Source organism: Cydia splendana, chromosome Z (genome assembly GCF_910591565.1).
Source record: "Cydia splendana chromosome Z, ilCydSple1.2, whole genome shotgun sequence".
In the NCBI taxonomy this organism is placed as follows: Eukaryota; Metazoa; Arthropoda; class Insecta; order Lepidoptera; family Tortricidae; genus Cydia; species Cydia splendana.
Genome location: NC_085987.1, coordinates 13,573,351 through 13,598,323, shown reverse-complemented (window position 1 = coordinate 13,598,323; position 24,973 = coordinate 13,573,351). Strand labels below are relative to the sequence as shown.

Below are 24,973 nucleotides of genomic sequence, written 5' to 3'. Positions count from 1 at the left end.
TGGATCCGATATTCAAGGACGAAACCTGCGAAACGCCCGAAAACTCGTGGGCGTGAAGCGTAGATTGGCAAAATCCGCAAAACTCACCCATGTAATGGGACCAGCCGTTTACAACCGTCTGCCACCACACGTCACAGATGCGCCGTCACTGACCAGCTTTAAATTTAGGCTTAAACGATGGCTTGTAGAGCACACTTTCTACAGTTTTGCAGACTTTATGAATTAAGTTATTACCTATGTTACCGTAGGTACCTATATCTTTATTTGACATTTTATTTATTGTTCTAATTTTAATTTTATTTTAATTTAAATTTATTTTGTACTATACCTACTTTGATGTAACATTGTAAAATGACATGTAATATGAATTATTATTAATAAACGAATATGAATATGAATGGACAAATCGCTACTTGGACGAATTACAATTTGGACTAACAGCTATCAAATCCCTACTATGATTTTAGCATTTACGTCGTTGTATGTGTGACAGGAGGCGTGCACCGTGAGGGCGAGAACACGCTGGACGTGTCGGCGGACCTGACGGAGCTGGGCCGCTGCCGCGCCGCGGTCGTCTGCAGCGGCGTCAAGTCCATCCTCGACATCGGGATGACGCTCGAATACCTGGTCAGTTGTACCTACATCTCCTGCCTTCAGCGTAGCGTACCTATTCACTACTAAATTATGCTGAAACACACCCAAATTATCAGTAGAAAAAGGCGCGAAATTCAATTATTTCTATGGGATTTGTATCTTAGGTACTTGTTTACCTAAGACAACTCATCGCGCCAATTTTTTTTTAAATTAGCCATCTTTTTCTAGAGTAACTGGCTCTTTTATATCGATTTTTTCCTACTTCTCTTTATGACTTAAAACCATGAAGTTGGATAAGAAGGAGTCTTAAAGCACAAAATTAAATAAACTATAAATTCCGATTTTTTTATATTTGTATACTTCTATGATGACAAAGTTATATTTGCAGTTGGAAGTCATGTCGGTGTATGAAGCCAACTGCAGGTTAAAATTTGTCCTACTTCAAACATATAGCTACCATTTGTGTTCGTGTAATTCTGAAACTGATATTCATATTCGTAAAAGTACCTACTATTCGTTGAATCACTAAGAATACTTATAATCTTAAAAGACTAAAGAGGGATAGAACTCGGTACCTAGGTATATTTCAGCGAACGTATGTAATGCACCAAGTCGACCCTTGAAGTATATGTGTTAGCGACGCTACGACAAGACGCGGATAATTATAAGTTAGATTAAGATCAAATTCGATTAAGACTGTATTCTCAATAAAGATTTATTTGATAGGTAGGGAAAACCGCGATTAGATTGTCAGTAGTCATAAGTATTCAAAATATCCGTTATTTAACTCGTAGGTTCGTAATAAGTTTTAGGTCACCCAGTAAGTTAGGAAAAAAACATGGTTAAACCTATTTCCCAATTCCCAAGTAATCACTATAAACTTAGTAAAATAATGTAGGCTCTGTCATTGGTTAACCAAAGAAAGGCGGATCAAGACAAGGAAGTCTCAATATGAAAGGGACAGAATGACCGCTTCTCATTGGTCGGCCAAATTCGAGCTCAGCGCTCCGATACAGCGTAATTTTCACTTAGAAACATACACGTTTCATTAATTAATTCGTAACCTGTTAAAGTTACATCATAACAATATTTGTAGATATTATAGGTCGTTAGCCTAGTCACCTAGTTAGATAAGAATCATAAGGCAGTCATAGGTAGACAAAGGCCTGCGAGTCGGCAAAAGGGCCATAAACCATCCATTGTATTCATTTCGGCCGCTTTCCTATCTATTGTAAGCCAAGTCGTAAGGACTAGTGAACTTGTTATCGTTTGTTTTTATAACTAATGAACGTAGTTAACTATTTGTAATAGTTTTAAGTCAGTAATTAATCGGATGTATGTAATATGAGTCGCAGAACGATAGCGGGATAATGAAAATTCACCCGAAAATGACCGTATGACGTAAGCGACCAATCACAGGCCGATTAATTCCGCGAATTAAGACATGATTTTATCTCCCTATCGTAGGTGACTCTCTTTCTTGATTTTTCGTATAAAAGTAAGACGGAACCGCTTCGGATCGTACAGTACACCAGGAGCAGCCGAAAAGGAAAAACCAAAAGGAAGAAAACCAAAGGAAGAAAACCAAGGAAGACCTGAGGGATCCGAAGCTGTACCGCCTAATCGTTGTAGGAGTATTTTTATATTTGTACCGCGTAATAAAAGTCAGTTTTTTTTTTAAATCGTGTAGTTTATTCTTTATCGCGAGGCGGTTGAAGATATTCGTCGAGGGCTTCGCACATGGGCATCTAGTAGGCTGGGGCGACTGCGGTTTCGAGCGAGGCGCCAGTAGACCAGTTACCTTCTCCAACTGCTATCGTCGGCTATATTGGGCGTTGAGAGTTCAATATTTTCTGGTCCTTCGAGCCGGATCTACTGTCAGCGCACCGGGACGTCGTGCTCAAGTCTACACTTGCTGCGAAGAAACGTCACAAATGACCGATAAAATGGTCGGTACGCGTTCGCGAAAGGCTGCGTCGATGCAGAGCGACGAAGATAGGCGGCGTTACCTAGCGGAGGGCGCGGCAGCGGCTCAGAGGGCTGCCCGCGCGGACGCCGAGAGGTCAGAGGGCGCCGAGGCGGCGCGCCCCCTCCTCACCCCTGTAACGTCGTCCGACGCGCTCAGCGAGCGTCCGCGCGCGGCTAGCGCCGAGCCGTTTGGCGTAGCGGCCGCACCACAGCACTCCCTCAGGGCGGACGACTTCACGAGGCCACCGGGGTCTCCCTCGCAAGTAAATACACTGCTGTGGAGCAGAGAGCTCCGCAAGCGGTTACGACGACTTGCGAGGCCCACACCGTTACCACTGCGACGGGCGAGAACGAAACTTAAGGACGTCGCAGCTACGCAGCAGGGAGGCACTATGGAGTCGAGCACTCCGTATGCACCTGCCCCTACTCAGTCCGTGCACTCATGCGCTAGTACGGTCATCGAGGCAAGGCTATCTCAAGTGGAGCTTGAGGCGAGCGAACGTCTAGCAGAAATTCAGCGAAAAGAGTTGCGGATCGAAGCCGACTTAATAAAGAAGAGGCTAGAGGCGCAGAAATCACAGATTATAGCGGAAGGAAGCACGGGCGCAGTCTCAGATGCGGGTGACATCGAGCCACAACAGAAACGAATCCTGAAGTGGATGGACGACTCTCAGGATGACAAGACTATAACCGAGCCAGTTAAGAAGAGGTTAGCCAACGAGCCACCACCGGACTACGAGACTCCTAGACGGCCTCTGCGGGACGAGCGACATATGCGACGCCGCTCACCGAGCCGCGTGGAACGTCAACGGCGATCGGAATCGCCACCGGAGGAGCCCCGTACGCCGCACACGGCGCGTACGCAACACACGCAAGAAGGCACAGTTGCGGAGTCTATGCTGCATTTGTTCGAGAAGATGCAGATGGCGGCTCGTCCGGCACCTAAAGATATCTTCGAGCTACCTCACTTCTATGGAGATGTGAGCGAATGGCGAAGCTTTTACAATACCTACATCGAGACATCGAAGCGCTACAAGTTCACCGACTACGAGAACGTTGCAAGACTGCGTATGGCGTTACGCGGGGACGCTAAGATGTGCGTGTCACATGTCCTGTCTACAGCTACTCGTCCAGACATGGTTATACGTATTTTGAAGAAGCAGTTTGGCCGAAGCGAGGTGCTTTTGGATAAAGCAATCGAGGACCTACGAAGACTGCCACCGTTGGGGCCGAGCGCGAACGACCTCAATACGTTTGCGATCAAGATTATGAACGTCGTATCTACTATCATGGACATAGATAGAAGACACTACGCCGACAACCCGATGCTGATACGGGAAGTAACCGATCGATTATCGCCTCATCTACGAAGCAGATGGTGCGACTACGCCAACAGACATCGCGATACTGACGACCCCGAGATCCTGCAGTTGGCTGATTTTCTGATGGAAGAGAGCGAGCTAGAGATGTCATTCTGTCACGCGCGCGCACCAGCGAAGCGCGCGCAGGGACCGATGACAGCACCGTACGCGCGCGCGCCTGGCGCTAGACTGAACGCGCCCGCGCCGCGCTATCCCATCCCCACTCCAGCTCCGGCCGCAAATCGATGCAGCGGAGGGCAGAAGGCGACGTATGCGGCTCGACAAATCACAGCGAAGAGCACGTGTTTGTACTGCGGTGGCAATCACATTACTACAGATTGTCGCAAGCTGGCCGCACAGAGTATAGGCGCTAGATGGGAATGGGCAAGACTCAATCGTATATGCTTCAGATGTATGGACGCGAAACATTTGAAGTCGCAATGCAACGCGAAAGGGTGCGGCGTGACAGGCTGCCCGCACACGCATCACCGTTTGCTGCACACCGAGCCTACACAGGCGAACAACAGCAGTGGGGCTACAATAGCGGTAGCTCAGTCGACGCATCGAGCGGTCGCCTCACCGAGAGTGACGTCATCGTTTGCGGCAGCGGCCGAAACGGAGTCGCGGCCTACAGAACGAGAGGACAACGATCCGCGCGTCTACGTGTCGTCAACCCCAAACTTCAACGTGCTACTGAAGGTGCTGCCTGTAACAGTCACGGGGCCGAAGGGTACGGCTCAAATATTCGCTTTCCTCGACGACGGGTCAACGCTTTCCATGATAGATCAAGACGTCGCAGATGAAATCGGAGCAGTAGGCGAAGACGAACCTCTCTGTCTACGTGGGATAAGAAACCTGAAGCACACATCTATCACGCAAACTGTAAAGGCGCAAGTGGGACCGCTGCGAGGAGGCACCGTGCACGAGATCGTCATGAAGACCGTAGAAGGACTTGGCATACGATCGCAATCACTCAACAAGGCCGAATTGATGAAGCACAAACACTTAGAAGATTTGGGCGACGAATGCTACGTGGGTACAGGAGTACCGCAGATGCTGATTGGAGGCGATTTCTGCCACCTGAAGACTCCCATCGAGATCAGGCAGGGCGGAGAGGACGAGCCTTGCGCAATGAAGACACCCTTGGGTTGGGTATTTTTTGGGCGAATGCCGCGCATCATTCGCACGATCGAGCAAACCGTACTTCATTGCCGCACAGAGGACGACGAATTAATCGATCAAGTTAAGAAGCATTGGTCGATCGAAGCGTTAGGAGTAACGAATAAAGAAAACGTCAGTCCGAGCGATCAGCGAGCCATCGACATTTTCAACGCTACGGTACGCAAGACTGCAGGGGGCCGGTACGAGGTCGGTCAACTGTGGGCGTCGGACAACGTGAAGCTACCACCGAGCTACGTAATGGCGCGGTCGAGGCTACACAACTTGGAGATGAAAATGCGGCGCAACAAGGACTTCGCTGAAGACTACGAAGCCCAAATTCAGAAGTTACTACAGAAAGGATACGCGGAACGTATCATGGAGCCGCCGCAGACCGACCGAACCTGGTTTTTGCCGCACTTTAATGTATTTAATTTAAATAAAGGCAAAGGAAGAGCCGTTTTTGACTGCGCGGCAAAAAGTCAAGGAAATAGTCTGAATGACTATATTTTATCGGGGCCAGACCTACTACGAAGCCTATTAGGAATTTTGCTACGATTCCGCGAATGGAATTTCGCGGTGGTCGCGGACATACAAGAAATGTTCCTGCAAATTCAAATGCGAGAAGAAGATCAACAGAGCCAACTCTTCCTGTGGCGCGGCACTAGAAGAGATATGGAGCCCCAGGTGTACAAACTAAACAGAGTTTGTTTTGGCAACGTGTCATCGCCTTTCCTCGCGCATTCGGTGCGTAATAGGAACGCGCTCGACAACCAGGACAAATATCCGGACGCGGTCTACGACATCCACAATAATCATTATATGGACGATTACGTGGCATCGTACGAGACCGAGGATGAGCTGCTACGAGTATCACAACAAGTGCGAGACTCGCACGCGGAGGGCAGTTTTCATCTACGAGGCTACGCGAGCAACAGTACGCGAATGCTGGCAAGCGTCGAGCACGAACTACACGCAGCGCAAGGACCGACGCATCTGGGCGAAGGTCAACCCACAGTTCTAGGCATGACGTGGGACCCTAGGACGGACACTCTGGGCTACAACACGAAAATGCTGCGAGTTCCCGAGGCTGTGAAGACGCAAGAACGGCCGCCGACAAAAAGGGAACTTCTCAGCGCGATAATGTCCATATACGACCCCATGGGACTTATCGCTCACTACGTCATCAGCGCTAAAATGATATTTCAGCGAGTTTGGACAAAAGGCACTACGTGGGACGCACCGCTACCAGATAAAGAAGCTGAAAAATCGGACCGGCGGGTGTGGATGTACGTGCCAACCGACGTGAACCCCGCAGACCACGCTACGAGAGGGAAGCCGGCGAGGAAAATCACCGCTCACGACGAATGGTACAAAGGACCGTCATTTCTTCACCGACCAGAAGTGGAGTGGCCGAGTCAAGAAATAGGCAGACCGACTGAAGACCTTCCTGAAAGGAAAAGCGGAGTCACAGTAGAGACTACGTTATCTACTACTACGTCAAAGTCAGATCCGTCGAGCGTGCTACCTGACATACGACGCTTCAGTAATTACGATAGGCTAATGAATTCGACGGCCTACGTTCTACTTTTCATAGATAAGATGAAAAATAAGAACAAGACGCTGCAGCTGCAAGTGAACCACATAAAGCGAGCCGAGCATATGTGGCTACAGAATAGCCAACGAAGAAGTTTCCCGGACGAGCTGCGCACTCTAAGCGCAGGACGCGATTTGGACAAGAAATCGCGAATATACAATCTAGCACCCGAGCTGTGCGACGACGGCGTGCTGCGAATGAAGACGAGGTTAGGAAACGCTCCAGTGTTGTACACATCGGTACGACCCGTAATATTGGACGGCAAGGACTCATTTACCAGACTAATGGTCCAACGCGCACACAGGCGAATGGCGCACATTCATAACGAGGCAGTGGTAAATCAGCTACGACAACATTACTGGATATTACAACTGCGACCTACTGTGAAAGCTGTAGCGCGAGACTGCGCGCTGTGTAAGCTACGTCGAGCTTCACCGCGAGCGCAGCCCCTTGGCGATCTACCACCCGAGCGGCTACAGGCTTACCAGAGGCCATTCACCTACACCGCGCAAGACTACCTCGGGCCTATGTACGTGACCATAGGACGACGACGAGAGAAACGCTGGGTGTGTCTGTACACATGCCTAGTAACTCGGGCTATTCACCTCGAAACTGTACATAGCCTGTCTACGGATAGCGCTCTACTGGCGCTAAGGCGCTTCGCCGCACGAAGAGGATGGCCGAGCGTTATGTATAGCGATAACGCAACCTGCTTCAAGGCGGCATCGAACGAGCTGCGCGAGGCCTACAGGCAATGGCTTCCGCAATTGCAACACTACGGCGTGCAGCGACGAATGGATTGGAAATTCATTCCCCCCGGCAACCCATCTGCAGGCGGAGCTTGGGAGCGAATGGTACGCACCGTGAAGACAGCGATGCTCTATACCTTCAACACTAGAGCACCGAAAACCGAAGTGTTCGAGACTCTACTGGCAGAGATCGAGAATATCGTTAACAGAAGGCCGTTAACACACGTGAACGTCGACCCAGAGAGCGAAGAAAGTCTCACACCTGCGCACTTTCTTCTACTTCATAACGCTAACTTACCTATGATTGGCGCTTACGAGGAAAACGACAAGCGACAATGGAGGGCTGCCCAGGCGCTAGCAGACCACTTCTGGCGGCGCTGGACCAAGGAGTACTTTCCACTGCTGGCACCACGCAAATCATCCGACGACGGAGGGCGACAGATCCAGCCGGGAGATGTTGTCATCATTTCTGAACCCAACGGACCACGCAGCGTGTGGCCTAAAGGAGTCGTCGAGACCGTCTATCATGGACCCGACGGGAGGGTTCGCTCCGCAGACGTCAGAACGAGGCACGGGACGCTACGCAGGCCGAGCTGCAAGCTGGCGGTCATCGCGTCGCAACCCATGCACCAGGAGTCTTCGACTGCGGGGACAAAATGTTAGCGACGCTACGACAAGACGCGGATAATTATAAGTTAGATTAAGATCAAATTCGATTAAGACTGTATTCTCAATAAAGATTTATTTGATAGGTAGGGAAAACCGCGATTAGATTGTCAGTAGTCATAAGTATTCAAAATATCCGTTATTTAACTCGTAGGTTCGTAATAAGTTTTAGGTCACCCAGTAAGTTAGGAAAAAAACATGGTTAAACCTATTTCCCAATTCCCAAGTAATCACTATAAACTTAGTAAAATAATGTAGGCTCTGTCATTGGTTAACCAAAGAAAGGCGGATCAAGACAAGGAAGTCTCAATATGAAAGGGACAGAATGACCGCTTCTCATTGGTCGGCCAAATTCGAGCTCAGCGCTCCGATACAGCGTAATTTTCACTTAGAAACATACACGTTTCATTAATTAATTCGTAACCTGTTAAAGTTACATCATAACAATATTTGTAGATATTATAGGTCGTTAGCCTAGTCACCTAGTTAGATAAGAATCATAAGGCAGTCACAGGTAGACAAAGGCCTGCGAGTCGGCAAAAGGGCCATAAACCATCCATTGTATTCATTTCGGCCGCTTTCCTATCTATTGTAAGCCAAGTCGTAAGGACTAGTGAACTTGTTATCGTTTGTTTTTATAACTAATGAACGTAGTTAACTATTTGTAATAGTTTTAAGTCAGTAATTAATCGGATGTATGTAATATGAGTCGCAGAACGATAGCGGGATAATGAAAATTCACCCGAAAATGACCGTATGACGTAAGCGACCAATCACAGGCCGATTAATTCCGCGAATTAAGACATGATTTTATCTCCCTATCGTAGGTGACTCTCTTTCTTGATTTTTCGTATAAAAGTAAGACGGAACCGCTTCGGATCGTACAGTACACCAGGAGCAGCCGAAAAGGAAAAACCAAAAGGAAGAAAACCAAAGGAAGAAAACCAAGGAAGACCTGAGGGATCCGAAGCTGTACCGCCTAATCGTTGTAGGAGTATTTTTATATTTGTACCGCGTAATAAAAGTCAGTTTTTTTTTTAAATCGTGTAGTTTATTCTTTATCGCGAGGCGGTTGAAGATATTCGTCGAGGGCTTCGCACATGGGCATCTAGTAGGCTGGGGCGACTGCGGTTTCGAGCGAGGCGCCAGTAGACCAGTTACCTTCTCCAACTGCTATCGTCGGCTATATTGGGCGTTGAGAGTTCAATAATATGATAGATGACTACTAATAATAAAGCGTGTTGAAACCAGGTTATTATTATATGCGTATCAGGAAACTCAAGGCGTGTGTGTGTGCGCCTTTGGAGAATCTGACGCGTTTCCGGCATTCTACACTCGGCGTTCGGGTCACCGAGCACCGCACCGCACGCCCTCGGCCGCGCACGCCGCGCGCCTGCTGGCCGCGGCGCGGTCGCTGTGTCTTGAGTCCGGTACCGTCATCGCCGTACCTGTGCCGGAGGAACATGCTATGGATGGTGCGTACAATAACATATTATCTGATATAACTATACTATTCTTATCTTACCTACTCATTTGTAAGCTATGCAAGCCAACAAATGACACCAACGGTAATAACCAAAGTAAGAGATCTCTTTGTAGGATATTACATGTGTAGGGTGTACGTAGTGCACTGGGGAAACATGCGGGACCAATAGGAAGGAACATTTCTAAACAACGTTCACAAACCTGTAACCACTACCGTTTTCGGAAAAATATGTAAGGTTATTTTAACGTTTTACTACTTAAGTATTTACTTCATTTCACAGAATCAGTTATAAATGCAGCAATTACCCTCGCTTTACAAGAAGCCAAAAGAAAAGGCATCCATGGGAAGGAAGTGACTCCTTACATTTTGTCGGCTGTCTCAGAAGCAACAGGGGGCAAGTCTCTCGATACCAGTATCCTTTACTTCGTACATTTGTGGGAAAATACCAAACAAGGAAATTCTCTATTTACAGTGAGCATACAAATATACGCACAATCGTATGAAAGTTATGTTTCTAACCGTCGTCAACCCTCCCTTTGCACAACCTGCAGACAGAAGACGTTGGGTTATTTTATTTCTGTACCTACTTTTAATGAAGGTCATATGAAAATGAAAGGAGATAGAAGGATAGAACCGAAGTGATAATGAAATAAGTGTAGAACATTAAACAAGTTTAATTAGACTTTGGACTGCGTATAGCCTCCTAAATTTAACGTTAAAATAGAACGCCAACGACCTTAAAGTGATAGTAGTGAAGCTAATTGCCACAATCTCTTTCCTTAACGACTCACAGACATAGCCCTCATAAAGAACAACGCTAAAGTTGGCGCCGAAATTGCTGTTGAGTTTAACAAACTCAAGAACGTCGACAATTTGAACATTGGATCCTCAAGGGGTGTAGATAATTGGACCGGCTCTCGATCCTTCCACACCTCATGTAGGTCGCCGCTATCGCCGGGCGAGCCCACTGCGTCCGAGCCTGTGCTCGTAATCGGCGGGGCCAATGTAGACCGGACCTACAGAGTAGCAGAAGATTACATCAAGGTTAGTGACTGCAACTAACATTATTTAAGTAGTCAATTCTAATCAAACCAATTGTATTCCGTGTAAATTTTATGCTCAATTAAAACTATTACGCTATTACTCATCAACGCCTTTAATGTTAGCCGCTTTTGTTATTTAGGGCCTTTAATGTCTAATCTAATCAAATGGGGTTAGTGATGTAGCTAATTTGAAACACAAATGGGGTGTTCTAAAACGTTCATAGCTGCGCTAATGCGTCTACAATAAAAATGACAGTCCAAGCCATTTAATTATCATATTACGAGATCACGGTTTATTACCTACCTACCAAAGATCTACAGAAAGTTCCACTAAATAAATAAAAAAAGCTAATTTTTAAAATACAGAGTTTATGCTAATATCAGTATGTTCCTTGAATAATCCTGTAGGAAAGATGTTTCCTACAGGATTTATTCAGGGAATGTAGAATATGTACATTGGGACACTTTTTGCAGCGCGGTGTCGTAAACTTGTCAGATGGGAGGAAAAATGCTTATTTCGTAGTACGCTTATTCTATTAAGATAGTACTAGCGGTTGACCAAAATCAGCTGCAAATGGTGTTAAAGGTATGAAAATCGGCACGATTAATCTGTAGGCCATTTGAATCAATTTGACCCGAAGCACCAAAATAACAAACAAACGGATAGGAGTTATGATGTCATCTTTTTTTGTATAGAATAAAAAAAAATTTTGTTCAGAAACCTATCGTGTATGCCATACACCACCATACACTGTATGGTATTAAATGAAAGGGCATTTTGAGCCGGTTCTAAAAATATATCACATTATTATATTTCCGTCACTTGCATTCAATTAAAATAAAAATAAGTTTCAAAACATACCAAGTTTGGGCTCCTCCAGACACGAAACCGTTGAATTATTTTTTGTAAAATATATCTCAAGTAATACCCAATATCCTCATATCTAACCCCAAGAAATTAATTTCGAAAATATTTAGTTTCAGTATTTTTTTTTATTTTTTGTATGTCTTTCCCATCACGGAACAATGGTGTTCCGGACCTTTGGGAGGCGTGCGCGGAGCCGAAGCCAAAACGTAGAGGCCCTTTTGACACTTTAATGAAATGTAAGGGGTACACCGAGCAGAGGCTGCCCTTGCCCGTGTCATGGGACGCACGCAGAGGCAGCACCCGCCAGGGTGTAAGGACTATTGAGAGTTGATGGAATCTAAAATGAACTAGGTTATTGGGTGAAAGCGATGGACTAAGAACTGAGCTATGGGGTAAAAAACCGGACGCCTGCCTAATAAAACGGTATGCAATTTTATTTCCGGCAGACGGTGACTCGCCCTCACAAGATGGGCCCCCACAAAAAGCGACATCTAGGATGGCTCAAGGGCAACACCGGTGTGAGCGGCTCAGGGGTGTCGAGAGGTATGCGCCGCTTTCTACCCAGTGGCTGTTAACAGCCACTGTGCCAACTCGCGTCTTATGCATATTTCACTTCCACCCCTGGAGCTTATAGCTCTAACGACTCCACTCTGACCGGCCGGCTAAGGCAAGCCAGAGGCAGAGAATCCTGTTAATTTTTTTATTATTACAAATTGTGATCTATCAATTTATCAATGAAACGGCCTCCTAGCCTAGTCGATAGTGACCCTGCCTATGAAGCAGGAGGTCCCATGTTCGAATCCTGGTAAGGGCATTTATTTGTGTGTTCATCATCATCATCACACAAATAAATGCCCTTACCAGGGCTTGTATATATGTGTATATTATATATATCGTCGTTATATGGGAACCATGATGATGATGATGAAGACACAAATAAATGCCCTTACCAGGATTCGAACCTGGGACCTCCTGCTTCATAGGCAGGGTCACTATCGACTAGGCTAGGAGGCCGTTTCATTGATAGATTGATAGATCACAATTTGTAATAATAAAAAATAAATACTAAAACTAAATATTTTCGAAATGTATTTCTTGGGGTTAGATATGAGGATATTGGGTATTATTTGAGGTATATTTTACAAAAAATAATGCAAGGGTTTCGTATCTGGAGGAGCCCAAACTTGGTATAGTTTGAAAATTATTTTTATTTTAATTCAATGCAAGTGACGGAAATATAATAATATGATATATTTTTAGACCCGGCTCAAAATTCCCTTTCATTTAATACCACACACGATAGGTTCCTGAACAAAAATTATTTTTTTTTCCATAAAAAAAAAAGATGACGACATAATTCCTTTCCGTTTGTTTGTTTTTTCTGGTGCTACGGGTCAAATTGATTCAAATGGCCTAAAGATTAATCGTGCCGATTTTCATACCTTTAACACCATTTGCAGCTGATTCCCGAATTTCAGGGTGTACCGCTATCGCTAAGATTGCTCTAAAATGAATAATGTGTCAGTCTCATTTAACATCAAAATATAGGAAATAATGTACTCACAACATTAATCATTAGATGAGATAAGTACATAACTGATCCAGATATAATTATTAAAATCCGAATACGCCTGTTTTTACATCAAAAGGGATCAAATTACTTATATGACTTATATCAGGTGGAAATAATTTCTGGAAAAAGCATATTCAAACTAATTATATTAAGTGCATTTTAAAGTATTCACACAGCAGAAATTACTTTTGCATAGTACCTATAAAAACAGGAATATGCGCCTTATTTTCTCTTCGGCTCTTATTCATACACTCAAATTTAAATAACAAACTGGTAGAGATTGCCTTTGGCTATGTTCAAGCTATGTTTACGTTTTCTCTTCAATGTCAAACAAAGGCATCTCATAAAATAAAGGTTTCATATAACGTACCAGTGCAGCACAAAATTTTTGTTTTCGAAGCAAAAGCGGTTATAAGCAATACCACGAATTGGACAAAACCAACGCGAAATTAATATATCCACACACCAACAGATATCTCCGAGCCGAGCTCCGAGCGGCCAAGATGCTCACAACCTTTGCTCACAACTACCTCTATTGTCAAATTTGTCAAATGAGCAAAGGCGTATGCTTTTGTGAACATTTGATGATATTGAATCTTAACCCGTTGAACGCCAAAGGGCGCATCCATTTGCCGTGCCACTGACGCCACGGGGGTAAAATTTAGTTTAGTGAATAAATAATTCCAACCTAAAAGTGGGGTGTTTTCCAGTAGATTTTCATCAAAAAACGATCGACGTCAAATGCCGTCTTTGGCGTCGTTTTCACGATTTCGCGTTGACGTCAATTGCCGTCTGTGGCGTTCAAAAGGTTAAAAAAAACAACCATTTAGTTTATTTAACAACCGGAGTCGCCTCGTCTGTAATATTCTATACAGAACAGTAAGCCGATTTTTGCGGCGGAGGGGCACGTCAATGTATGGCTTTTGTACGTAACTACATACGTTACTTACTGTTATGTTATTGGGTCAAACTGTAAACCCTCGTTTATGAAATTTATGTACCTATCTATCAGGTTGTTTACATATATCTGACGTAACAGGGTAACCACACTTCAGGAAAAATACTTTACCGAAAGTAAAAAAAATGAAAAAGTTGCTGCCTATTTTTTCCGGAACTGGAATCTATAAGTGATACCTGAGTGAAATGCAAAAAAATTGTACATAGTTAAGCACCTGTAATTAGTCTAAAGTTAATTGATTCCATTGTGTTACGACAGTTAAGCCATTTCTATTTCAGTTAGATGCATGAAAGTGTGTTAACCTATGCTATAGACTTATATGTGTACGAAATAAGTACAGTCAGCCAAGAAAGTGGTTTACCACTTTTCGACTCTATCAATCAGATGATAGAGTCGAAAAGTGGTAAAGCACATTCTTTTCTGACCGTACAATAAATACAATACAATTTACATAGTCAATTTTCGTAACACAAATGAATCAATTAAGTTAAGACCTATTATGAAAACTGCTGTGATTAAGCTTCTTAACTGCGCTTAATACGTACAATTTTTTTGGAATTCACTCAACCTAGTGCCTGGAATAAATATGGTCAAAGATACAAGGTTAGCCTGTATAACAACAACTATAATAAAATTAGGTAAGTATAGGTACCTATTAGTATTAGTAATAAACAGGGTATGACTGAAAGTTCGAGTATGCTCCTTTTAAATCTTAATAACTGTATTTTTGACTGTATGTATAAAAAAAACACCTTCTATTTTAATTGTTGGTTGATTAGGTGCCTTAATCTTAATTAACGAAAGGCACTAAATAGTACCAGCGTAGGACTTTTTATTCTACTGGTATACCTAAAATAAAAACAGGTAGTGTAACCTGTAATGTAATAGAACTGAACTGAGTTGAGTAGGTATTAATGAAAATGTAAATAGGTTAATATGTTTAATAATAAAACGAAGCTGTTTAACAAACTGTTTATTAATTTAATGCTTTATTATGATAGTATTAGCTCTCAGTCGCCTAGCGCGTACCTTCGGAAAGTTGGAACAACCCTACTGTAAGTACAACTCAACACAGAACAAGCATCATTGCCTGGCAACGTTTCACACTCTATCGTCACAATAAATAGCTCAATTTACATGTACATAGATTTCTTTACACACAACATTCTGCACTGTAAAAGTATTTATTCCATTGGTAAAGCCTGACCAGGAATATATATATGATCACGCGCCATGTTGCGGAATTTCTATAATAATATACTGAACTATCACCGTATACATGAGAATAATAGCGCCCTATTGACAATTACTGGTCAGACTTTACTCAGGTCGGTAGGTGTTCAGAATCCAGTAGGGAAAATTTAATCAAAACTTATTAATTAACTAAGTAAACAGGGTTTTCATAGCAAAAGCTAACTACAAAATTGGTGTGATGCTGATGATCATGGTTAGGTGGATTAGCAAAAACAAGAAAGCAGTAGAGCAAATGTCTAAAAAAATTGACAGGTAGGTAGGTATCGCGGCTGGCCTTCGCCACGTAGTGCAGGCAGGAAGCCGAGTCGTATGTCGGACTTATAACAGATTTTATTATTGAAAATAACGTCAATTATACGATTCTATAAGCCAAGGCACATGTCATTATACCATTTTTTGGAAGAGATGTAGGATTTAGATTGGATCCTAGCTACAAATTATTCAACTTTCCGAATATACAATTTATAATAAGATTTTTTGGTACATTCATATGACACCAATATTAAAAAACTATTTTTCTGCTCAAATTCACAAAATACTATACTCTAAGCAAACATAATACATAATTTCGTAATCATTATTAGGTACAATATAATGTATATCTATAAATTTATTTCATAATAGGTAGATACAAACAATTGTGTTTTCGACGCGAAGTACCGATCCGGTGCGCTAAGGCCGACGAGACGCAGGCGCGTCTGCCGGCTTACGTACCCTACAGACCTACACCTAGGTTTCTCTTTCTGTATTTAAATACGCTCCATTATATTGCAACACGTTATAATGTCCAGATTTTTAAACCACATTGTTACACATTTAATTCTGACACAGCCTTATTGAACATACCTACTCGACTCACGTCGTTTCGCAAGACATTGTACTCTTTTCAAAAGCAATACTCAGAAATGTAGATATAATTTTAATTATGTACGTGGGGATTTAGCCCTTCAAAAATGTGTAAGTTTGTAGGTTTTTGTTATGATGTACCTACATCGTACAAACGTTCAAATTCCTCTGCCAAAAAAAAGTTTATGTTCTTCCAACACTTTAAAAGCATAATCGTAGGCACTACGTCTTTTAAGCTCATATCAGTACTATTTTTCAATCTGTCCATGCACATTTACTCGCATACTACGCATGTACAAATTATGATAATTTATTTACATAAATAGAGTCCGGGACGTGCGGCGCGGGCGTAGGCCCGCTCTCCCGATCCTGCTGGTAATAAGTAAGCTCTCGTCATTACATCTAGGCTCGTCATACAAACGCACATGTCTATGTTTAAGTACGCATGGAGAGCGCCCGGACACATTTAGCCGCGCATTTTTTTTTACAACTTTTAATAATGAGGTTGTATTACCTATATTTTATAAGTCTTTTGTGAATAGATCTTTTAACCCTTATCTTGGCATTGTAACACCCGTGATACATGGAACTTTGAAAAATCTAGCAGGTTCACTTTATGACCTAACAAAATAATAAAATAATTCTGCCATCAATATGTCGAGCTACCCTCCTTTCTTATAGAAAAAAATAATGGACACAAGTGTCATTGTAAATTAATTAGTAATAATCAACATGGCGCCACGGAAACAACAGATTTCGGTTCGCACTGGAAGTTTTATATTTATTTCTTAGATTAGTATATATTTTTCCATAATCTTCATTTTGATGCATTTACTATCTGTTAGTGCATAAATATTTACAATGCGTTCGAATTTAAAAACATTTAATACACAGAACCTTACATGAAACTGTTATGTATTATATTTGATACATTGCCAAGAACTCAGAAATGTACATATAGAAAGGATTGTATTACATTTAATACATTGCCAAGTTGTCGTCAAAATAGTTTTACATGTTTTTTATATTTTTTTTTATATTTGTGGGGTTACAAAACATATTTCAAGTATTTAATATTAGTTGTCGTATTATTAAGTTATTGAACTTTGATTTTTTTAAAGTACTAGATGTTATTTAACTGTATATTCGTACGCTGTAGCATTATTGCTACGCCGTAGCCCGTAGCACGGAAAAATATATATGTCTATGACAAAAAATGCCCCAAAGTAAAAAAAAAATATTTTTTTTACTTTTAATTATTTGTTTACTTTTCATATTTTACTCAACTTTTTGCTGAAGACTTTTTTGAAACTTTACGGGATCAAATTTTCCGCCCATGTGATCAGGTATTCGTAGATATAATTTATTTTTACAGGTGTAATAGTCATCTGATGCTTTAGATTGCGTTTAATTAGCAATAATTGATAATTTCTATTGCATTACATGATTTATTTTTATTAAAATCCACATTTTTCTTCTAAAAAGTAGGTAACTATTTTGTCAAGGGATTGGCATTAACACATTCACTGCCCCCGACGCACATGTGCGTCCACCGTCATACAAGTTTGTTCCTAGGCCACGCCCCCTGGCAGTGAATGCGTTATAGTCTAGTATGCTCAATAGGTGCCGAAAAACTAAAAAAAAAATATATTTAAGATATTTTGAGCCTTGCCAAGATAAGGGTTAAACATAACAATGGTTACCCAACACTGGGCTTCCAATTATCTTGAAGTAAAATTGGGTATTGATGAAAAAACAAGGAGAGTGTCAGCTTTGTGTTGAATTTGCTGATGCTTGTGTAGATTGGAGTGAGAAGCCGGTCTGTGGCCGGCTCGATGCGCCGAGCGCCGACCACTGCGAGGTCGTATTCTACGGTAAGCGGTGCGGTCCGGCCGCTGCGTGAGTACCGTCTAGAGTCTACGCGGCCGCGGACGCTGTACGGATATTCGTGCATCATAATATTCATTTTGTAACATTCCACTAAGGACTAGTATAGAAACATTATTGTCTATGTAGTAGAAAATTTGCTAATTGTTTCGTATTTGGTTATTTTGTTCGTTGAAAATCTCCTTGTGGAATCAATAATTCATGTAGGTGGTAAAGCTGAGATATCAAAGTATCGAATCTAATCCATGCAAATGTTTCACGCGTTTAATATATTATTTTATTAAAATAATGTGATATTCACTTAATTCCAAGAAAGTAATGTGATAAAATTCTACATAATAGATACAAATACCCAAATGTTAACCTATTGCTAAACACAATATTTTCTTCAGTACGTAAGTTAGACAATATTTCTTCGCCCGAGAGAAATAGGTTATGCGTTGCTGTTGACGCTTAATGTGCGCTCTTCTGATCGCCCTTATTGTGTCAGCGGTTCTACATATGATAGGTACAAACCATATCGTTTTACCATTATTATTGAGTAGGTATATTATTAATGACGCATTATAAAGTGACTTATAATTTATGTTTATCATTGTGAATCTTGAAACACAAATACCTATCAACAAAATCGTAACTGCCAAGCATAAATATAGGAACTAAACACAAGCTTTGCTCGTGGGTTCAAACTCACCAATATATATATACGATATACTACTGTCATTCCACACTTGTCCTTTTCGTTTGTTCACAACGCCCTTCTTCCGAAAACACTTCACTGGCGGAGTGTCATCATTTAGTCTGGATTTTATCTACCACTATAAACATGCAGAAGTTACTGAAAAATTCGGCACTCGACATAAAAAGGTCAACAGAGCGATTAGAAGTGGATTCGGGCGCGTCGGCAAGCGCATTAGAGCAGTCACAGCTCGAACTCGGAGCGGGTGTGGCGGCGCGTGTCGAGACGAACGCGGGCGCCGGCGCGGCGCTCGCGCGAGCCCGCCGCCGCGTGCGCCGCCAGCAGCTCCGCCTCGCACCCGCTCGCCGGAAACGAGCGCCAGCGCCGCCCGAACAGCCGCTCCAGGTAACATCTTAGTCAGATCCGAGTTGCCGCACTGTCTGCCGCCAACGGTCTGTACTCTCCTCGTGCCAACTCGCGCATCTCACAATTGTTGTTCCCGTTTATAGTTTTCGACGCCAAAGGATCGTCATGCGTGCCGCGCCGCGAGCACGTGTCCGTCAAGCGTCCAAGCAGCGCGTCTCGTTCACCTGCTCGCTCGGGACTACCACCATGCGCCCGCACGCCGCCATTCGCATTCACGGCGTTTACTATCACCGTCTGTGACAATGGCCCGCCATGGATCGGGCTACCATCTAGAAGTTCACCGGCTCCAAGCTCGCTTCGAATAAGTCTAATTTTTTGGATCATCTCTTTTATCTCGTATCGTAAAATTCCGAGAAAACATAACTTCAAAAACGCGATCACACAGTAACCTAGCACAAACAACGCGTCAGCAGTTCGTCGAGTCCAATTCTGTAATCGGTCCGCGCACGCCGCAGTGTGTGGGACGCAGTGGGCGGGCGTGAAGGTGGCGAGCGACGTGCTGGACGTGGCAGCAAACAGTGCAGGCGTCGTGGCGGGCGTGTGCGCCGGCATGCGGCAACAGCTCGCGGGCAGAGATGTGCGGTTCAGGTGCGCGAAGTCAGCCGGTCCAGTCACCCCGCAGCAGCGCTGTTCTCTTTGGAGGCGATCCCAGGCTTCCGTAAATTCTGCATCTGTTTCGTAATCTCTAAGCAGACGTAACTTTAGTTGGGGACGCAGTTCTCGACAGACTCGCTCAAATCGGAAAGCCCAGTAAACACCGATGGCGGCGTCACCGACGAGTAGCGCCAGAAGAGCAAACCAGTATGCGTTAAGCAATCGCTCAGAGAGACGAAGCGCCGCGACACATCCGAGCATCTGCAGTAGACCTGTTTGCACAGGTAACGCCGCGTAGCCATACAGGAAACCTGGTTGTGCGGCGTTAAGGCCAGGGACCAGAGCGCGGCGGTAGTCTGCGAGAGCGCGTCCAGCAGCCGCACAGAAGGCCAACGAACCCAGGAGCAGCGCGCCGTTGCACGCATATATCCAGATGCGGTAATAGCGCATGGCGCGATGCGCGGAGGGGTGGGCGGGGCGCGCGGGCGGCGGCAGCGTCATGGTGGCGGACGCCGCGTCATCATGCCGCCCGCCGCGCCCGCGCCGCCGCCACGCGCCGCGCCCCACGCCTCTGAAACATAATCATTTGAATTACATTCAGTCAGCCCTTATAGGAAGGACAATTTTACACATATCGACCCCGTCCCACAGTAATCAATAACACTTGTGTATAAATACTTACATACGTAGAAAACATCCATAATTCAGGAAAAAATAGTGATAACACACAAATGCCTTTACCAGGATTCGAACCCGGGACCTCCTGCTTCGTAGACATGGGTCACTATACCGATTAAGCTTGGAGACCGTTAAAATTTTAAATAAATTAATATCAATTTAGGTATATTCTCTTCTTAAATGTTTTAGGAGAATAAAAAAAAATACCAAGTGTGAGTTAGGTAAGTATTATCTCTCAAGTTTTTACAATTTTTTCTTTCAGACTTTATTATATATATTTTTTGTTTCATTATATTTTTCTAGTCTAGATAATCACTCTGAGTTCCTGGTCTGTGTGTTAAACAGCTATGAGATAGTAAGTTATAATAAAAATAAAAGAGAATACGTAAGTATTTGTATGGGTGCGTCGATTTTAATTTTCTTTAAAATCGACCTATTTAAACCTATTTGTTTTTGTAGATAACAATAAAAATCTATTCTGTGAACATTTGAACCGTCTATCTATTTACAGACCATGGTTAAAAGGATAAAGACACATTTCTTGTATTGGAGCTTATTATATATATTTTTTTTTTATATTATTTGTAAGTAGTTGTGGCGGCAATAGAAAATCACTCTGAAAATTTTTCAACTTACTACTTATAACGGTTATTCCAAACATCTATCTAAAAAGAAAAACATAAGTATGAAACTAATTGGCGGTGAAATCTACTGACATGTTATCCCATTAGCGAATAATTATGGTGCCTCTGTCCAATATAAAAGAAAGTCTCAGTTTATTGCACCAGGTACTCGCTGCCTCCGTTCTGAAATGGCAGCTCACTGCCAGTACGCCAGAACGACTCGCACTTGTCGGATTTTCAGACCCCGAACGTATGCAAATTCAATTTTATTCATAACAGGGTGTAATCCCTCTTGGCTCGGGGCCCGGCGCCCCGTGTACGAGACTCCGAATTCACCTTTGTGCACCTCGCATTTTGCTAATGTCGCTCAACCTATTCGCTGTTATTATTCTCTACCTACCTAATAGGTACTTACCTACCTAGGCAGACTGATACCTGCGCTACGTGTTGTTCCAAGTTCTATTGTATTGTGAATCTTTGGATAGCAAAATTTTGAACTCAGCCCATGGTTCAGAACATAGTTTATTTACGAACGTTCTGTACGTTCATGGTTTTTTTTTTTAATAGGAGGGTAACGAGCAGACAGATCACCTGGTGGTAAGCGATTACCGCCGCCCATGGATACCCGCAACACCAGAGGAGTTGCAAGCGCGTTGCCGGCCTTTAAGATGGGAGTACGCTCTTTTCTCGAAGGTTTGAAGGTCGTATCGGTCCGGAAATGCCGCAGGCGACAGTTCATTCCACAGTTTGGCTGTGCGAGGCAGGAAGTTACTGGAGAAACGCACAGTTTCTCCAGTAACTTATAATAAACTTACTACTTAAACTTACTTACTAAACAGTAGGTTTATTAAAATTAAGTAGTCACTATTGTAATTCATTAAACTCATTAAAGGACTAATTTTAATGAAATGAGTACGAACGAATAATCGCTATAAACTGTAGGTACCGATTGTATTAGACTTTAACTTGAGTTTTTAGTAGTTATAAGTTTGAAATCTTCAAGCATATTATAGATATGTACTTAAACATGGTACTTAGTTCTCATAAGTATCAAATTATAAGTACATATAATGGCTGACCGTATTTGAGAGTATCAGCAGGGCATCCATCAAAGTACTTTTACGATAGATAATCCAACTCACTTCGTTAAATAAGATATGGCTCCATGTACAAAATATCAACGCACTTCAATTTATATTCCACGTGATTCTTCCTCGGGAGATACGCGTACATAACCAATATTGGCATTTTTATAGCGGTTGCCGCTGAAAGGTAATAGTACCCTTTAAAAGCTGTCTTAAAATAGGACAAATAATTGTACAATATTCAAGCCGTTAACACAGCTGCATAAAGATTTTTCATAAAATCGATTTCGACTGGCAAAGCATATACTTTTTGGCAACTGGGTTTTTTAACCTAATTAAACCCCGCTGAATACGAATTTGCCGGTTGAGCGATCGAAATCTTGACCGGAAGTGAGATATTTGACATTAAAGGTCCCCTTTTTTAGTTTTTCGTAAATAACTCTTAAACGGTGGCGCATAGCAAAAAATGTTCTAGTACATATGTAATCTGCATAAAATTACCTACAAGAAAGATTCAGTACAATTTTTCGCTAGGATCAATATTCAAAGATATATTAACGCGGGAAATTTAGGTAATTATAATCACTTCTAAGGTCCCTTTTTTTAGTTTTTCGTAAATAACTAATAAACGGTGGCCAATATCAAAAAATGTTGTGAAACGTTAAAAATCTACACAAAATTTTGAACAAAAAAGTTACGGTACACTTTTCGCGGGGATCAATATTTAAAAAGATAATAAAGAGGGAAAGTTAATTATAATAAATTTTATGGTTCCTTGTTTTTATTTATTAGTTAATATTTTGAAAAGAATGACTCATAGCAAAAAAAATCTTATTCATAAATAATAAACAAAATTTTCTACAAGAAACATGTAGACCACTTTTCGCTAGGATCAATATTTAAAAAGACAAAGCAGCGGGTAAATTAATTATAATCAATTTTAAAATCCCTATTTAGTTTTTTGTAAATAAATCGTAAACGGTGTCCCATAGCAAAATAGGTTTTTAGGAATAAATTATCTACATAAAATTTCCTCCAAAAAACATCTGGAACATTTTTCTCTAGGATCAATATTAAAGGAAGAAAGTTAGTTACAGTCAGTTCACGGGTCACTTTTTTTTAGTTTTTCGTAAATAACTCGTAAACGGTGGCCCGTTTCAAAACAATATTATAGATAAATATTGAACATAAAATTGTCCACAAAAAAGGTTCAGTACACTTTTTCGCTACGATCAATATTTAATGAGATGTGGCTATTTTCTTAAATGACTTCTATAATATTTATTTTTATATTTCCAAAAAAATATATTTCGGATTTACAAAATGAGCTTTTTCATTTAATATGTAACACGATATAGTTTAAAATTCATTTGTTTACGTAAGATGTCCGTCTTTGGGTCACGAATTTACATATGTGTACCAAATTTAAAAATTAATTGGTCCAGTACTTTTGGAGAAAATGGGCTGTGACAGACGGACAAACAGACTGACGCACGAGTGATCCTATAAGGGTTCCGTTCTTTCCTTTTGAGGTATGGAACCCTAAAAACTAAAAATAAGTGACATGTGAATTGATTGTAATGAACTTTTTTCCTTTAATATCGTTTCAAATATTGATCCTAGAGAAAAGTGTTCAATATGTTTTTCGTAGAAAATTTTATGCCGATTATTTATTTACAAGAACATTAAGAACTTATTTTGCTATGAGCCTTATTTTACGAGTCATTTACGAAAACCTAAAAATTGGGACCTGGAATTTGATTATAATTAACATACCCCCTTTAATACCTCTTTAAATATTGATCGTAGCGAAAAAGTGTACAGAACCTTTTTTGTGGCCAATTTTATGTTTAATATTTATGTATAATATTGTTTTGCAACGTTCCACCGTTTACTAGTTATTTACGAAAAACTAAAAAAAAGTGACCTGTAAACTGATTGTAATTAACTTTCTTCCTTTAATATCGCTTTAAATAATTATCCTAGAGAAAAGTGTTCTAGATTTTTTTTGGAGGAAATTTTATGGGTCCATATTGGGTTGCATACAAGTTTAAGTCATACCTTTGATGCGCATAACAACTTTTGTCATAATCGTCATTGCGCATACAAATGAAAAGTCATATTATATTGGGTCATACATTTTAAGGCATAATATTTGATGACATACTTAGCAGTTGTGATATATTTTTCGTGCATATAGGTTTTGATTATAATGAATCAAATGTCATACCAGCTAAAAGCATATTTATCGATACTTATAATGTTTTACGTATAACGTTTTGTAGCATAATAATTTTCAACCATAATGGTTTACATAAATAATTTAAGAAACGAATTTTAGCCTCTCAACAACTCCTTGAAAAAACCTTTTCACTAATCTCCATCCAAACACATAATTCGAAGGAGCCCCGCTCACGCGGGGCTCCTATTTCTGCGTAGTTTGCCCTTCGGGCATCTAAAGAAACCTAATGAACCTAACCTACCTACTATGATTAGTTTCTTTTATAAAACCGTTTCAGGAGAAACGGTTCTACTGGAGGGGGCTCCTCTTCTTCGATCTCCTTTTTTATACGGTATTTGTGTGGTTATGATTATGACTAAAATAATAGTTGCTTCATAGGTTGCTCACAACCAAATATATTTATGATTCATGCTTTGTAACATTTATGAAAAAAACATATTATGACCACTAAACATATTACTTAATTTTTTTATGTCTATATTAATACTATGCACTGCAATACTTCGAACGAAAAACAATTATGGATTTCAAGCAGATGACTTAAAATTTTATGCGAATTAAATTATTAACTATAAAAATTATGACATAACTCATTTATGACAAAAACCCCAGTTATGCTGTGGAATAATTCTGACTAA

At 41.8% G+C, this 24,973-nt stretch overlaps 2 protein-coding genes across 2 annotated transcripts in view; one reads left to right on the top strand and one right to left on the bottom strand.

The window, feature by feature from the left end:
• LOC134804458 (uncharacterized) overlaps positions 1–24,973 on the top strand; it is a 182,915-nt gene that overhangs the window by 58,086 nt on the left and 99,856 nt on the right. The window contains exons 4-7 of the mRNA XM_063777505.1: positions 494–627; positions 9,367–9,568; positions 9,860–9,991; positions 10,373–10,623. Coding sequence (XP_063633575.1) covers positions 494–627; positions 9,367–9,568; positions 9,860–9,991; positions 10,373–10,623 — 719 coding nt within the window. The remainder of the gene's footprint in view (positions 1–493; positions 628–9,366; positions 9,569–9,859; positions 9,992–10,372; positions 10,624–24,973) is intronic.
• Positions 17,916–24,973, bottom strand: part of LOC134804465 (uncharacterized) — a 71,442-nt gene continuing 64,384 nt past the window's right edge. Inside the window, exon 3 of the mRNA XM_063777512.1 lies at positions 17,916–20,278. Coding sequence (XP_063633582.1) covers positions 19,105–20,278 — 1,174 coding nt within the window. The 3' untranslated portion in view covers positions 17,916–19,104. The remainder of the gene's footprint in view (positions 20,279–24,973) is intronic.